This window comes from Pagrus major, chromosome 5 (assembly GCF_040436345.1).
Source record: "Pagrus major chromosome 5, Pma_NU_1.0".
Taxonomy (NCBI): Eukaryota; Metazoa; Chordata; class Actinopteri; order Spariformes; family Sparidae; genus Pagrus; species Pagrus major.
Window position 1 is genome coordinate 5,350,680 of NC_133219.1, and position 14,839 is coordinate 5,365,518.

General features: G+C 40.4%; 1 protein-coding gene across 2 annotated transcripts in view; it reads right to left on the reverse strand.

The window, feature by feature from the left end:
- The window catches only part of rad17 (RAD17 checkpoint clamp loader component), a 49,477-nt gene that overhangs the window by 1,380 nt on the left and 33,258 nt on the right, over positions 1-14,839 (reverse strand). Inside the window, exons 6-16 of one of the 2 annotated variants that reach the window (XM_073466888.1) lie at positions 10,691-10,827; positions 8,968-9,020; positions 7,092-7,217; positions 5,660-5,729; positions 5,461-5,572; positions 5,140-5,334; positions 3,609-3,712; positions 3,363-3,509; positions 2,807-2,935; positions 784-904; positions 226-283 (exon numbers count right to left, since the gene is read on the reverse strand). In XM_073466888.1, coding sequence (XP_073322989.1) covers positions 226-283; positions 784-904; positions 2,807-2,935; positions 3,363-3,509; positions 3,609-3,712; positions 5,140-5,334; positions 5,461-5,572; positions 5,660-5,729; positions 7,092-7,217; positions 8,968-9,020; positions 10,691-10,827 — 1,252 coding nt within the window. Of the gene's footprint in view, positions 1-225; positions 284-783; positions 905-2,806; positions 2,936-3,362; positions 3,510-3,608; positions 3,713-5,139; positions 5,335-5,460; positions 5,576-5,659; positions 5,730-7,091; positions 7,218-8,967; positions 9,021-10,690; positions 10,828-14,839 lie in introns of both variants that reach the window. The other variant, XM_073466887.1, reaches the window with a different exon arrangement.

Genomic DNA, 14,839 nt, shown 5'->3' on the forward strand with positions numbered 1-14,839 from the left:
CAAAAAAACAAAACAAAACGGAAAACTGAATCAAATTGTGACCTAATAACTAAAAAACACATTGAATCATGGATTAGGAGAATGGTGCCGCCCCAGTATGGACTGCTGCTGTAAAGGCTGGTTGCATCTTTGGATTGCAAGTCACCCCTCCGGCTTCATCAGGAGTCACCGTGACTCACAGATACATTTGAATCTAACAACATTAATGGAAGACAGAATCTGTACCTGCCAGGGAACCTCCTCAGTGACATCTGACCCACGTCCTGGATAAAAGCTATCTGAGCTGGGAGACAGTGGAGCACACTTCTATTAATGAAACATCAGAAACTCTATCAACAGACATTCATATTCAAATGAGTCTGAAAGTGCTGTTGATTATGGTAAGACGCCAAATTATCAAAGCAAATAGGATTTAAGGGTCATTGTAGCACATTACTTTACTTTGCTGACAGTCAAAATATATTCTTTATCAACACATTGTGTGAACTGGCAACCACAGAGCAACATGACAACAAGTGTCACCTAAAAATACCATACAGCAATTATCTGGAAGCATTTAAAGTTAGACAATATAGGCTTTGCTATATTGTTTAGATGTCCAGTGGTGAACATTATTGGCATGCTGTAATAAGGCATGCTGAGAATGTGGCAGTTCATCATAGCAGCTGAAAAAAACATTTGTACTTCAACTGGAAAATAAACACATAAAAATGTTTGTGTGTGTGTGTGTGTGTGTGTGTGTGTGTGTGTGTAGTGGGTGGTGTGTGTGTATGTGTGTTGTACCTTGGTTCCTCATAGGGTTGTTGAGCTTTGCCAGGTAAGGCAGCAGTTCAGTCTGCAGGCTGACTGGTGTCAGACAGAAGCTTCTGAATAGAGACTGGGCAGCCAGGCAGTTCTCCCGGTGCTGACGGAGACAACATCAGTCTCATTACAGTCTGATTAACTTCACCATATACAGTCTACTCCTACAGGCCACATACACATTAGTATATATATATGTATATATATATATATATATATATATATATATATATATATATATATATATATATATATATGTATATGTATATATATATATATATATATATATATATATATATATATATATATATATATATATATACACACATATACATATATATATATTTCAAATGAATAGCTGAAAAATATTTACATATCAAGTTTCTGAAAGTGTTCCAGACCTTAGCAGGCACGTGCACACATAGGGCCCAAGGGGTGCTTGAGCCCCTGCCCTTTTTGCCTCATATTAAAAAGTGCCCTTTTTGTTACAAAGGGATGTAAAAAAGAAACGGCGGTATAAAAACGCCACGTTTATCTACCATACGCATTTCCTTGTAATACGGTGTTGTGTGTGTGTTGAGCCTAAAGCCACTTCTCTGTCCGCTGCGGCTCAGCTCTGTCTCTCACAGAGGGGCGAGGGCGAGAGAGCGAGCAAGAGAGAGTGAGAGAGAGAGAGAGAGAGAGAGAGAGAGAAGTCCACCACGCACATAGATGAGACGTGACAGTGGAGCGACCTGAACCTTTGTGAGTTATAAATCCATTAACATAACTTCCTTGTGGGGGCTAACAAGTCGCCTTCCACTTATTCAACGTGCTTAAATACGAGTCATATTTCAAAAAAGCACCCATTCGTGCTTGTTAATGAGAGTTAAGAATAATCTAATATGACAGCTGTCTGTGTAGGCTGTTTATCTTGCCACAAATCTTAAACTTCTTCCAGATATTGACTTTATTGTGACTTTGCTGTTGTAAACATTGCTGTTCCTACTAACATTCACAGTAGCAGTCACAGTAGTAATTTCTTGGTTTTGTCACATTTTTAGATGTATAGCCTGTATTTCTAGTTTGCACTTGCCCTCCCATGATTTTCTTTTTGTTATGCAAGCTGTGCTAGTGTGCAACCATGGAAAAAATATCATATTAGTTTTAGCCTAGCAGTTCGGAAGTCTAGCTAATATAGGTCTCAGGCTACGTTAGCTATGTGAGTGTGTGTGTGTGTGTGTGTGTGTGTGTGTGTGTGTGTGTGTGTGTGTGTGTGTGTGAGACCAAGCAGCAATGATACTGTACCATTTTATATGCTGGCTTACTGTAGTAGTAGTACTAGTAGTAGGCTAATACTAGTAGTAGTTGTAGTTGCATGAATACATTTGCATTCATGCAACTACAACTACTACTGCTACTACTACTGTAGGCTACTAAAATAAATTACAATTGCATATCACTCACAGCTACACAGGATACACAGCTAAGTAGTTAGCTTTCTATAAGTAGCTACTTTGTTTATTAATTTTACATTAATCTACATATTGTGTTACTAAGGCCTGAAAAAAAATTTGGTGCGCGCTATGCACGCGCGCACATACTGCCCTTTTCTGACTTTGAGCCCCTGCCCCTCTATAATCATGTGCACGTCCCTGGGCCTTAGTGTCTGTACAAGCAGCTGCTGTGCAGTGAAGTTATCAGCCCTACATGGAGTGCCAATTTTAGGTGAGGCCAGGAAGATCTGGGGTAGGGGTGTCAAACATACGGCCTGGGGGGCCTATAGATAAGTTTTAATGTATACAGAGAATGTTTGACAGCTTCGTTCGATTGTTTGTTTGTTTGTGTTTGTTGTAATTTATAGGTTGCTTACATGTTTCCTGAACAGAACTGTAAATTTGTTTAAAAATTTTTTTTTTTTAAACTGTTAAAAAAGTGCTGTTGTTCAAGACAACATGTTTAAACAGTGTTAAACCTTCAACCACGGCTGAGCTAATAACAGAGCAGCAGCCCCAAAGTGTCTTACATTCTTGTTGACCAGCAGCCAGTTGGGTTTGTGCAGCGGTCTGAAGCCAACAGACACTTGTCGCAAGTTGGAGTGAAGGAGCCCCCTGGTGGCGAGTGAAGATCCATAATCCCCCATGGTGCTGCGACTCTGAGAACAGCACAGCACAGCCCATTAAACAGACACGACAGATTACTGTTAAAAGTCAATACAACATGGGCTGTATTGGAAACATATGGGCAACATATCAATAATAAACTACTACATTCAAGTTCTCACTCTCCACTACCTATTACTACTTGTAATTCTCCATCGTAGTACTACCTACTACACAGGAAGAGGTGTAAGTTGTTTTCAGAGGTGTAAAATCCTGTCTCACTGTATCACAGACCTGTGCTGTGGTGTCTGATAAGCTTTGGTAGGTAGGGGCATGAAACTGGTGGTATGCTACAATCATGTGAAAACGGCTCCTTAAATATGTATGCAATAATATGTATGCAAACAACAGGAGCACTTTGGTCCAGATTCAATCATCAAACTATTCCTATTTGTTATTCATGTCTAGGGAAAGACTGACCGTCCAATCAGCAGTGAGGAGGTCAGCATCAGACAGATACTCGCTGGCTCGGTCCACATCGTCCACCTCAGAGAAGAAGTCCAGGTAATTTTGCTGGAGGTACAGGTTGAAGAACTCTCCAGATATGTGCGAACGCTCAACAACCAACTAAAAGAAACAGACAGATGAGTTCTAATTGTTCACAAAGACTAAAAGGACATTCAGGCATGTTGTTACACGTTAGAGCTACAAAAAGCACGTTTGTACCTCTGGGTTTAATCGTAATTCTGCTCTGTGATGATGAGACAGGTGAGATGGTAGACCAGCTCCAGAACCACACTCAGCTGCATGATCACCTTCATCACTCCTTCCTGTTGATGACAAAAAACTAAGCATGCAAAGTATTTGCATCTGTGTCGCTTGAAATGACTGAAGAACTGTCATGTTTGATCAACCAAAGCCACAGTGCAGCTCTGAACTGAGTTGGACCTAATCAGCTATGAGGAATAAACAAAAGTATCAAACACTTCCTGTTGCCAGTAGGTGGCACTAACCAAAACTGAATATTTGCATGTAGATGTCTTCAGGTTGGGACTCTTCTCAAACATATGAAGTTTGGGGCAAATTTAACAATATGCAGAAGAGGTGAAGCAACTTCCTGTTTCACTCTGAAATATTAAAACTCACTGCACTGACATTCAATGAAAACTAAAAGGTAGAAAATTTTCATCATTAGGGTCTTTTATCTATGCTGACTAAGTTTGAGGTGGATTAACCTTCTAGGAGGAGTTTAAGAACATCTTTAAAAGGCAAAAAACTGCACTAAATTATTCCATTACCTGGGTAGTTTAAGCACTATTTCTTTATGTACGGCATTTTGGACAGGTTTAAGCATAGACTTATTCTATTGTTATTCTTCCACAATAGAGGACATATACAATGAGAACTTATGTACATAATGACATTTTTTTTTAAAATATGGTTTGTGATAACCATTTTCCATTTATGTACATCTTCCTTTATTAATCTGGATTGCATAGCTCTTTAAATACAGTCTCTGGTTTCCAGTCTTTGGCATTTCATATTCCTTATCTTCAGGTTGTGACACTAGTCAATGTTGTTTCTTATTATTGTGGTCACTAGGGGTGTCATGAATCGAAATCGCTCAACTTGAGCCTTTCATTTTGACAATAGAAATCAAATGCACTCTGCGCGCATCCAAAGGAAAAGAAAAACACTTAGAAAACACAGTGGACACAGCGAGCTGATTGGTAGCCTGCAGCTACACTCCCAGACGCTTATCATGTGTGCAGGAAGACAAACAAGCAACTGGCACAAAGGTCATTCAGCGAATCAGAGATTCAGACATCCTTTATTGCAGGGCTTATCAAAGTGTTGACTTCGGTCCGCATCAGAACCGAACAGTATCTATTATCTATAAATTGTTAGTGACGTTAAATAACCAGTATAGTTCATGTTACAGCGATCATGTGCACGGATTAATGTGGTTTTAATGTGGCTTATTTCTCTGTCTTTGACATAGTGTGGTGAAGGGATGACATATTTTTGTAGGCTAACCCTGAAGTTAGCATCGCCCTGGTTCCCTTGACAAAAAGCCTACAGGATTTTTGCATTGGATTTTGGAATATCGCCAAAAATAACAATAACATAACATATATAACAATAACATATCAGGCTTTAGATACACAGACCATACTTGGGTCTTTCCATTGCAGAAATCCTACAAGGAACAAAAAAAGAGGAAAGGCTTATATGTAACCTTGGAGATACGACTCACGTTTGCAATGCAGGATCTTCCCCAGTGCTCGGAACAGGAACAGAGAAGCATCTTTCCCTCCAATAGCCTGCTCCTCTTCCTGCTCCTTTGTCTCTTTGGACTTCTTCCTCTGTTTTCTTCTGGAAACAGCTCTACCCAGTGAAGTCACAGGTTTGTCCGTCTTCATCCTCCACAGCCCCTTTTCCAATGATATGTCTGGAGGGCCATGGGGTCATTAAAAATCAAAAGGGATTTATGGCAATTTTCATTGTGTGCATGTGCACACTGTGGACTACCCCTGTGGTCTGGTGTGGTGCAGTGTAGTGTGGATTTACTCCTGACCTGGGAGTGTGGAAAACTGGAGGCTGTTGACGGCACTGCGAATATCTCCTGAGCTTCCTGAACACAGTGTTTCCAACAATGCCTGGTCTGACATGCGCATCATCCCACAGCTCTGCTTAGAATTATGGAAAAATATATCATCAAAAACACGGAAATATTCATACCAAAATGTGTTGACAATTGCAAGGCTTCCTTTCACCTTTCCTGCCTCCAGAGCTGAAATTCGACTCAGGACCTTCATCATTGTGGTTGGAGCCACTGGATTAAAACTGGAGCAGACAAAAAACAAAACAATGTTCAGAGAGGCACCCTTTGACGTAGTAGATGAACAATTTTATTTAATATCCTGTTAATCTGCATTTGATTACCTAGAATTGCCAAATAAAGGCCGGTTTTCAAATCATCTATCCTCTTAGACACTAATCATATCAGCATGAACAAATTCAGGCCGAGGCATTAAGTGGTGATGAAATTACCAGTACTATAAAAGGCATGCATGGTAAACCATTAAAGGTTGATTTATTTGTCATTTTGCAACACCAGGGTTGTAAAACAAAACTGAGTTTAAGTCATTTATGCTACATAAGAGAAAACTAAACAGATCAAACTATTTTATAGAGTGCAGTGCAGACAGAGAGTTCAGGAGTCTCAGCCTGAGCAAAGAAGCTGCTCCATAGTCTGGTGGTATTGCAATGGATACTTCTGTATCTTTTGATGCAGACAGGTGAGTATGTATTTTTCCCTCCTTTTTTCTAAAAGCAACAATAAGCTCCTTGGTTTTCCTGATATTTAGTAGGAGATCATTCTCTGTGCACAACTATGTCTTGATGTATTCAGGTCTTTGATGTGATGGGAACTGGTTCTCCAAACACGGGGTTGAGTGCCACAGGGTAGTCATTAAGACACTTGAGAATTTTTAGGTACAAGGATGATGATGGCTGTCTTGAAACAGGTGTAAATAGTCTCCTGTGAGAGTGAGTTGTTAAAAATGTCAGTGATGACTCAGCTATCTGATTGGCACATGTTTTGTAGTCCACAGCCAAGTCTATTATCTGGACCGGCAGCCTTTTCAAATGACTCTTATCAGGATTTCTCTTACATCCACTGTAGATACTGACAGTGGCTGGTCCTCTGGAAGAGGAGTAGACTTTACAGCTTATTCTTTGTTGAGGAGATAAAATCGAGCATAAAATGTGTTAGGCTGCATTCAGACCAAATCTGGTGTTGCGGTGAAAACACAGGTCTTCCCATTCATTTGAATGAGGGCATGTGCTTAGGCTGCCTTATTTAACAAATTACATTATTAGCAAAAAGTTCTTTCATCACTTTTATAGCATCTTCAAACAGACAGTGGTGCTGCTGGAAGCACACTCTTTACGTGCATTATATACACTCACACATTGTGTGAATTTTTTAATAACGGTAATGAAAAGGGACACGGTTGCCATTTCTAAATACCATATTACTGTCCAACCAAAGTAAATATGGCCAGGAATGTCTGGGAACGATTTTCTCTCATCAGTCCACAGTGGGGACTGAACTGTATTGAACATAGGTCTGTGGGGTCTGATTGGGGTTATCATGAAGGTCTAACATCCCTGTCATAGTCAGGAGTGTGCATCTCTTGTAACCTGATGCTGTTGATGTCCAGCTCATCCTGGATGTCTTTGGGGAAAAGAAAACCCGAGCCGCTGTCTCCACGCAGACTGTCTGACACTATGAACACCAGAGGACATCGACTGGTTTTCACAAAGCGCCTGGAAGAAACACAGCAGGACACAATCTCACGGAGGAGGAAAATACACAGGTGGTACAGATTAGATGCAGTGCCTATAAAAAGGTATTCACCCCCCCTTAAAATGTACAAAAAAAACCCTCTTTAATATCAAAGTGAAATCTGATTTTTTTTACAAAGTAATGTCAATTAATAAAAAAATTGCAATGTAAAATAAGTGACTGCATAAGTATTCACCCTCTTCAAGTCAATATTTAGTAGATGCACCTTTGGCTGCAATCACTGAGTCTGTGTGGATAGATCTCAATCAGGCCTGCACATCTGGACACTGCAATTTTACTCCATTCTTCTTTGTAAAACTGCTCCAGCTCTGTCAGGTTGCACAGGGATCAGACGTGAACAGCCCTTTTCAAGTCCAGACACAAATTCTCTATTGGATTGGGGTCTGGGCTTTGACTGGGCCAATCCAGAACATTCATCTTGTTGTCTTTTAACATTTGTGTGTAGCTTTCGCTGTATGCTTAGTGCCATTGTCTTGCTGGAAAATAAATCTTCTCCCAAGTTGTAGTTCTCTTGCAGACTGAATCAGGTTGTCCTCCAGAATTTCCCTATATATTGCTGCATTCATTTTACCCTCTACTTTTACAAGCCTTCCAGGGCCTGCTGCTGAGAAGCATCCCCGCAGCATGATGCTGTCACCACCATGCTTCATAGTGGGGATAGTGTGTTTTGTAGTGATGTACAGTGTTTGTCTGATGGCCAAAAAGCTCCATTTTGGCCTCATCAGACCAAAGAACCTTCTTCCAGTTGACCCTGGAGTCTCCCACATGCCTTTGGGTGAACTCTAGTCCAGATTTAATGAGCTGTCTTCAACAGTCTCTTTTTTCTCTTTGCCACTCTCAGCTGCTGAAGCATTTAACTCCTTCAGAGTAGTCATAGGTATCTTGGTGGCCTCCCTCACTGGTCTCCTTCTCCCACGGTCACTCAGTTTGTGAGGACGGCCTGCCGGCAGATTTACAGATGTGCCATATTCCTTCCATTTCTTAATGATGGATTTAAATGAACTCCAGGGGATGTTCAGTGACTTGGAAATGTTTTTTTATCCATCCCCTGACTTATACTTTTCAATAACCTTTTGACAGAGTGTTTTTTTTGTCTTCATGGTGTAATTGTCTCTAGGAGTACTGATCAACCAGTGACTGGACCTTCAGACACAGGTGTCTTTACACTACAATCACTTGAGACACATTCACTGAACTCAGGTGATCTCAATTTCACTAACTGTAAGGCTACTAGCACCAGTTGGCTGGACCTCTGTTGAATTAGGTCAGTCACTTTAAAGGGGGTGAATATCACTTTTTTTTACATTATGTATTTTTAATTAATCGACATTACTTTGTAGAAATCTATTTTCACTTTGACATTAAAGAGTTTTCTTTTGTAAATTTGTTCTCAAAAAAGCCAAATTATATTGACCATGATTCCATTTATAAAAGCAATAAAATGGGAAAACATCCAAGGGGGTGAATACTTTTTATAGCCACTTTACATATAGTAATGAATCTCATCAATAAATTGTAGAATGACTATCATCAATTACTGATGCTGGGCTTAAAAAAGAGAGACTGAAAGTTACAAAATGAAACCAGCAGTGCTGTACTGGTCAGTTTTACATGGTGGTTTCAGAGCCATTTGTCATGATAGCAACTTATCCTGTTTTCCTAAGTGAAAGTATGATAGGAAATGTAGTGTGAAGGCCAATGTAATCTCACCTCAGAATATCATGCAGGCTGCCAGGCTGCCTGTAGAATTGGTTTGGGAAATCCTGAGAAGGGACAAGTGATGATCAAGCGTTAACTTAAGTTTGTATCCAAATGTATCTAAACAAAGCAGCACAGCAGGGATTAAATCATTGTTACTAATGAAAACGTGTTTATAATCACACAGGTGAAATCAATCATGGTGAAATGAATTGCCTGAATGCCTTAATGCATTTCACGGTTGATCATGAGGATTGGAACTGGAGAACTTGCCGTCCAAACAAAGTTGATGGGTTATATTTTCGAACCACACAGCCACAAGTTTAGTAAGTGTCACAACCTGTACTCTAAAGACGCAACTACCACTCACCCTGCAAAATATAAGCATTAGCAGTTATAAAGAAGATAAGTTCTAATAGCTTAACACATGTTAAAACCAATCAGACACTGCTAAAGGTGTAATCAATCAACCATGTGGTGACCACACTTTAGCCATAGAGAACAGATGGCAGAAGAAGTCCCCAAAACAGCTGAAAGTGAAACCGAGTTTGCAGCTCTGAGCCAGGTTACAACAGTGTAAAACCAGAGGTCTACCGATTACTGTTCAGAGCTCTGGCTCTGGAGAGGTAACATGCAATCATGTTAATCATTGGAACAGATAATTGATCACAGAATATTTTGGTTTCTTTTGTGATTATATTTTTCTTGTGTTGCAAAACAACAAAACCTTCCTGCACCTGCTGGCTACTATAATAACTACTCAAAACAGCCCAAACAATGCTGGGGCATGCCGTTTCCTCATGACGGGATGTCATTTAACATTTGCAACATTTTTGTGTCCCAATTGTTAAACCCGAAACCACTGCCACTACCCTCATGTTAAATTAATTTCTGCATCGCTGCTGTTGGTAATGCAAGGTTAATGTCACACCTTGCTCCATCTAATCTCCTGTGTTGAAATAGATTCATGTCATAACCATTTCAAGCTTAAGTCAAGTACTTAAGCAAAAAAAATAGTTCTCTAGTTCAGGGAAAGGGTTTCTATGACATTCAGTGATTCAATTAATTTATGTGTATGTGCAATCTTTTTAATATGATGTCCAGTATTTTTCTGATTGGGCATCTGGCACAGAGAGTCTATGGTTATTATTAATATCATAACACAGCAGTGATGTGGAAATTAGGAGATGATGAACAGGTGATTAAATAAAATATTGAAATATTAATGAGGAACGTTTGTGATATTTATTGTGGGTAAACTAAAGGTCAGCAATTAAAAAATTATCTTTACAATAATCGATAACTTAGCTGATAGATTAATCAACTAGTCGGAAAAAAAATAACGAGACTAACTGATAGAAAAAAATTATTGTTAGGTGGTTTAGGTTTGTTTTGATAATCCTATATTAAGCATGGAGTGTGAAGTATTTTGGATAAGCAGTTCTCAAGAAAGCAATACCAGAGGCCAAGCAATCGTACAGTCACGGGCACTACACCAATCTGTTGAATAAATGTTACTATATGTTACTGAGATCAAATTAAATATGGATTCATTAAATAATTACAGAGTTGTTATTGCCTATTCATAAGCCAAACAGTACAAAAAAGAACAACACAGCTGCGCAGTTTATATCATGACAATCTTCTTTACCATTGTACTGGGCTACTGAAATTATTAGTCATATAATGGAGTCATAACTGGGACTACGGTTTCAGCTGAAGGTGTAGTACATACCTCCACCAGTATGAGCTTCCTCTCTGTTGCTCCTCCATCACCCACCATTTTCAGACAGTTGTACTTATTGGCTCTAAGCAGGAAGTCCTGAAACTGGGCTAACTGGGAGCTGCAGGACAAGCCGTTTATCCTCCACTCTAACAAAAGACAGAGAATAACACATGCAATGACAGAAACAGCATTGAGAAGCCTGTGTACTGACACATGAAAGTAGTGTAGGTATCAGTGATTATTAGGGCCCGAGCAGTGAAACTGCGAGGACCCTATTGTTTTTGTAATGATTATTAGGGCCCGAGCAGTGAAACTGCGAGGACCCTATTGTTTTTGTAATGATTATTATTATTATTATTATTATTTTTCTTTGTCCGTAATGATCGCATTTTTCACTGCCTGAACATACCCCAAAAGTCACCAAACTTGGAATATAGATCAGACCTGGCGAAAAATTTTATAATCTGTTGTCGTTGTGGACTTTCACCACTAGGTGGCGCTATAATCAAGAAAAGTGTGTTTTGGCTAATAACTCCCACATACTTTGTCGCACATTCAAAAACCTTACATCCACGCGTTCAGTGAATTGTGCTGAATCTCCTGATATAGGCCACGCCCATTTCTGCCCACCATTTTTTTTCGCTAGCTCGCCAAATGTCGTAAACCTACTTTTTCGAACTCCTCCCAGGCAATTTCACCAATTAGCACCAAACTTTGCACACAGCATCTGTGGACTCTTCTGACAAAAAGTTATTAAAAGAATTTAGAAATGCCAAAGAATACTCAAGTTATTAAATAACAACTTCCTGCAGATTTCGTTCCAAACAGGAAGTGTTGCATATCTCCACATTGGTTTGTCCAAATGACGTGAAACTCAAGATACTACTTCCCCATGAGCCCCTAAGGCTCTGTGCTAAATCTTGGCCCATCACCACTAGGTGGCGCTATTTAAAATGAAGTATTTTATATCTCCACATCGGTTGGCGGGATTAACACAAAACTTGGTACACTCATTGCCACTGCCCTTCTGACGATAGCTGACAAAGGGGTTACCGATCTGACACTAGGTGGCGCTCTGGTGGCAGTTTCATTTTATATTTGGCACTGTGCCCACACCATAACACTTATGGATATGAAATTCATAGGGGTGGTATAGACTGGCCCCTGTAACTCACACACCAAAAATGACCAGCAGGTGGCGCTATTATCAAGAAAAAACGTTTTTTGCTAATTACTCCCACATAATATGGTGCACATCGTTAAACATTATATCTATATGTTCCCTGAATACAGCCGAACCGTGTGATGTAGGCCACGCCCATGTTCGCACTGAATTTCCATTCGCAAATTCGCCAAATGTCGCAAACCTACTTTTTCGAACTCCTCCCAGGCAATTTCACCGATTTGCACCAAACTTTGCATACAGCATCTGTGGACTCTCCTGACAAAAAGTTATTAAAAGAATTGTGATAGCCTAAAGAACGACCAAAATATAAAACAACAATTTCCTGCACGTTGTGGTAAACCACACAGTCTTGCATATCTTGATGAAATACAGTCCGATTAACACAAAACTTTTTTGATTTGTCTTCCATGCCCACATGAAGGTTTGTGCCAAATTCGGTGCATATCCACCAATAGGTGGCGCTTTTATTGCTAAATGACGAAATGACAGCTTGACTGCCTTCACTTTCATTTCCTCAATGGCAGTTGTTGCAAGTAGAAGCCCCGACAGCAGCATGCCCCGACAGCAGCGCGCCCCGACAGCAGCACGCCCCGACGCGCGTGGACTGCGAGGGCCCGTTCATCGCTGCTTGCAGCTTTAATTATTATTAGGGCCCGAGCAGTGAAACTGCGAGGACCCTATTGTTTTTGTAGTGATTATTATTATTTGTTTTTTTTTTTTTTTTCCTGCCAAAATGATCGCATTTTTCACTGCCTGAACATACCCCAAAACTCACCAAACTTGGAATATAGATCAGACCTGGCGAAAAATTTTATAATCTGTTGTCGTTGTGAACTTTCACCACTAGGCGGCGCTATAATCAAGGAAAGTGTGTTTTGGCTAATAACTCCCACATACTTTATCGCACATTCAAAAACCTTATATCCACGCGTTCATTGAATCTTGCTGAATCTCCTGATGTAGGCCACGCCCATTTCCGCCTACCGTTTTTTTTCGCTAGCTCGCAAAATGTCGAAAACCTACTTTTTCGAACTCCTCCCAGGCAATTTCACCGATTTGCACGAAACTTTGCACACCGCATCTGTGGTCCCTCCTGACAAAAAGTTATTAAAAGAATTTTAATACGCCAAAGAATACTCAAGTTATTAAATAACAACTTCCTGTGGATTCGGGTCACAACAGGAAGTGTTGCATATCTCAACATTGGTGTGTCCAAATGATGTGAACCTCAGGATACTCCTTCCACATGAGCCCCTAAGGCTCTGTGCAAAATCTTGGCCCATGACCACTAGGTGGCGCTATTTATATTGAAGTATTTTATATCTCGACATTGGTTGGTTGGATTAACACAAAACTTGGTACACTCATTGCCAATGGCCTCCTGAGGACAGCTGACAAAGGGGTTACCGATCTGACACTAGGTGGCGCTCTGGTGGCAGTTTCATTTTATATTTGGCACTGTGCCCACACCATAACACTTATGGATATGAAATTCATAGGGGTGATATAGACTGGCCCCTGTAACTCACACACCAAAAATGACCAGCAGGTGGCGCTATTATCAAGAAAAAACGTTTTTTGCTAATTACTCCCACATAATATGGTGGACATTGTTCAACATTATATCTATATGTTCCCTGAATACAGCCGAACCGTGTGATGTAGGCCACGCCCACGTTCGTACTGAATTTCCATTCGCAAATTCGCCAAATGTCGCAAACCTACTTTTTCGAACTCCTCCCAGGCACTTTCTCCAATTTGCACCAAACTTTGCACGCAGCATCCCTGGTCCTTCCTGACAAAAAGTTATTAAAAGAAATGTGCTAGTCCACAGAAAAGCCAAAATATAAAACAACAATTTCCTGCGCATTGTGGTCAAACAGACATTCTTGTGTATCTTGATGAAATACAGTCCGATGAACACAAAACTTTTGGCACTTGTGTTCCATGGCACGATGAGCATTTCTACTAAATTTCGTGCAAATCGACCAATAGGTGGCGCTTTTATTGCTAAATGACGAAATGACAGCTTCACTGCCTTCAGTTTTGATTCCTCTATGGAAGTTGTTGCATGAACAAGCCTCGACAGCAGCATGCCCCGACAGCACCATGTAACGACAGCAGCATGCCCCGACGGCAGCACGTCCCGACAGCAGCACGCCCCGACCCGCGTGGACTGCGAGGGCCCGTTCATCGCTGCTTGCAGCTTTAATTAGGGCCCGAGCAGGGAACCTGCGAGGTCCCTATTGTTTTTCGAATGATTATTATTATTATTATTATTATTATTATTATTATTTTATTCCTTCGTCCAAAATGATCGCATTTTTCACTGCCTGAATGTGAATGAAAAGTCGATTTTATTTGGCAAAGTCATTAGGCTTGGCGAAAAATTTTATAATCTGTTGTTGTTGTGAACGTGCACCAGTAGGTGGCGCTATTATCAAGGAAAGTACGTTTTGGCTAATAACTCCCACATACTTTGTCGCACCTTCAAAAACCTTATATCCACGCGTTCAGTGAATTGTGCTGAATCTCCGGATATAGGCCACGCCCATTTCTGGTTGGCGTTTTTTTCACTAGCTCGCGAAATGTCGCAAACCTACTTTTTCGAACTCCTCCCAGGCAATTTCACCAAATTGCACCAAACTTTGCACACAGCATCTGTGGACCCTCCTGACAAAAAGTTATTAAAAGAATTTTGATATTCCAAGAAATACTCAAGTTATTAAATAACAAGTTCTTGCAGATTTTGTTCCAAACAGGAAGTGTTGCATATCTCTACATTGGTTTGTCCAAATGACGTCAACCTCAGGATCCTACTTCCTCATGAGGCCCTAAGGCTCTGTGCTAAATTTTGGTTGATGACCACTAGGTGGCGCTCTTTAAATTGAACTATTTTATATCTTGACATCGGTTGGTCGGATTAACACAAAACTTGGTACAGTCATTGCCAATGGCCTCCTGAGGATAGC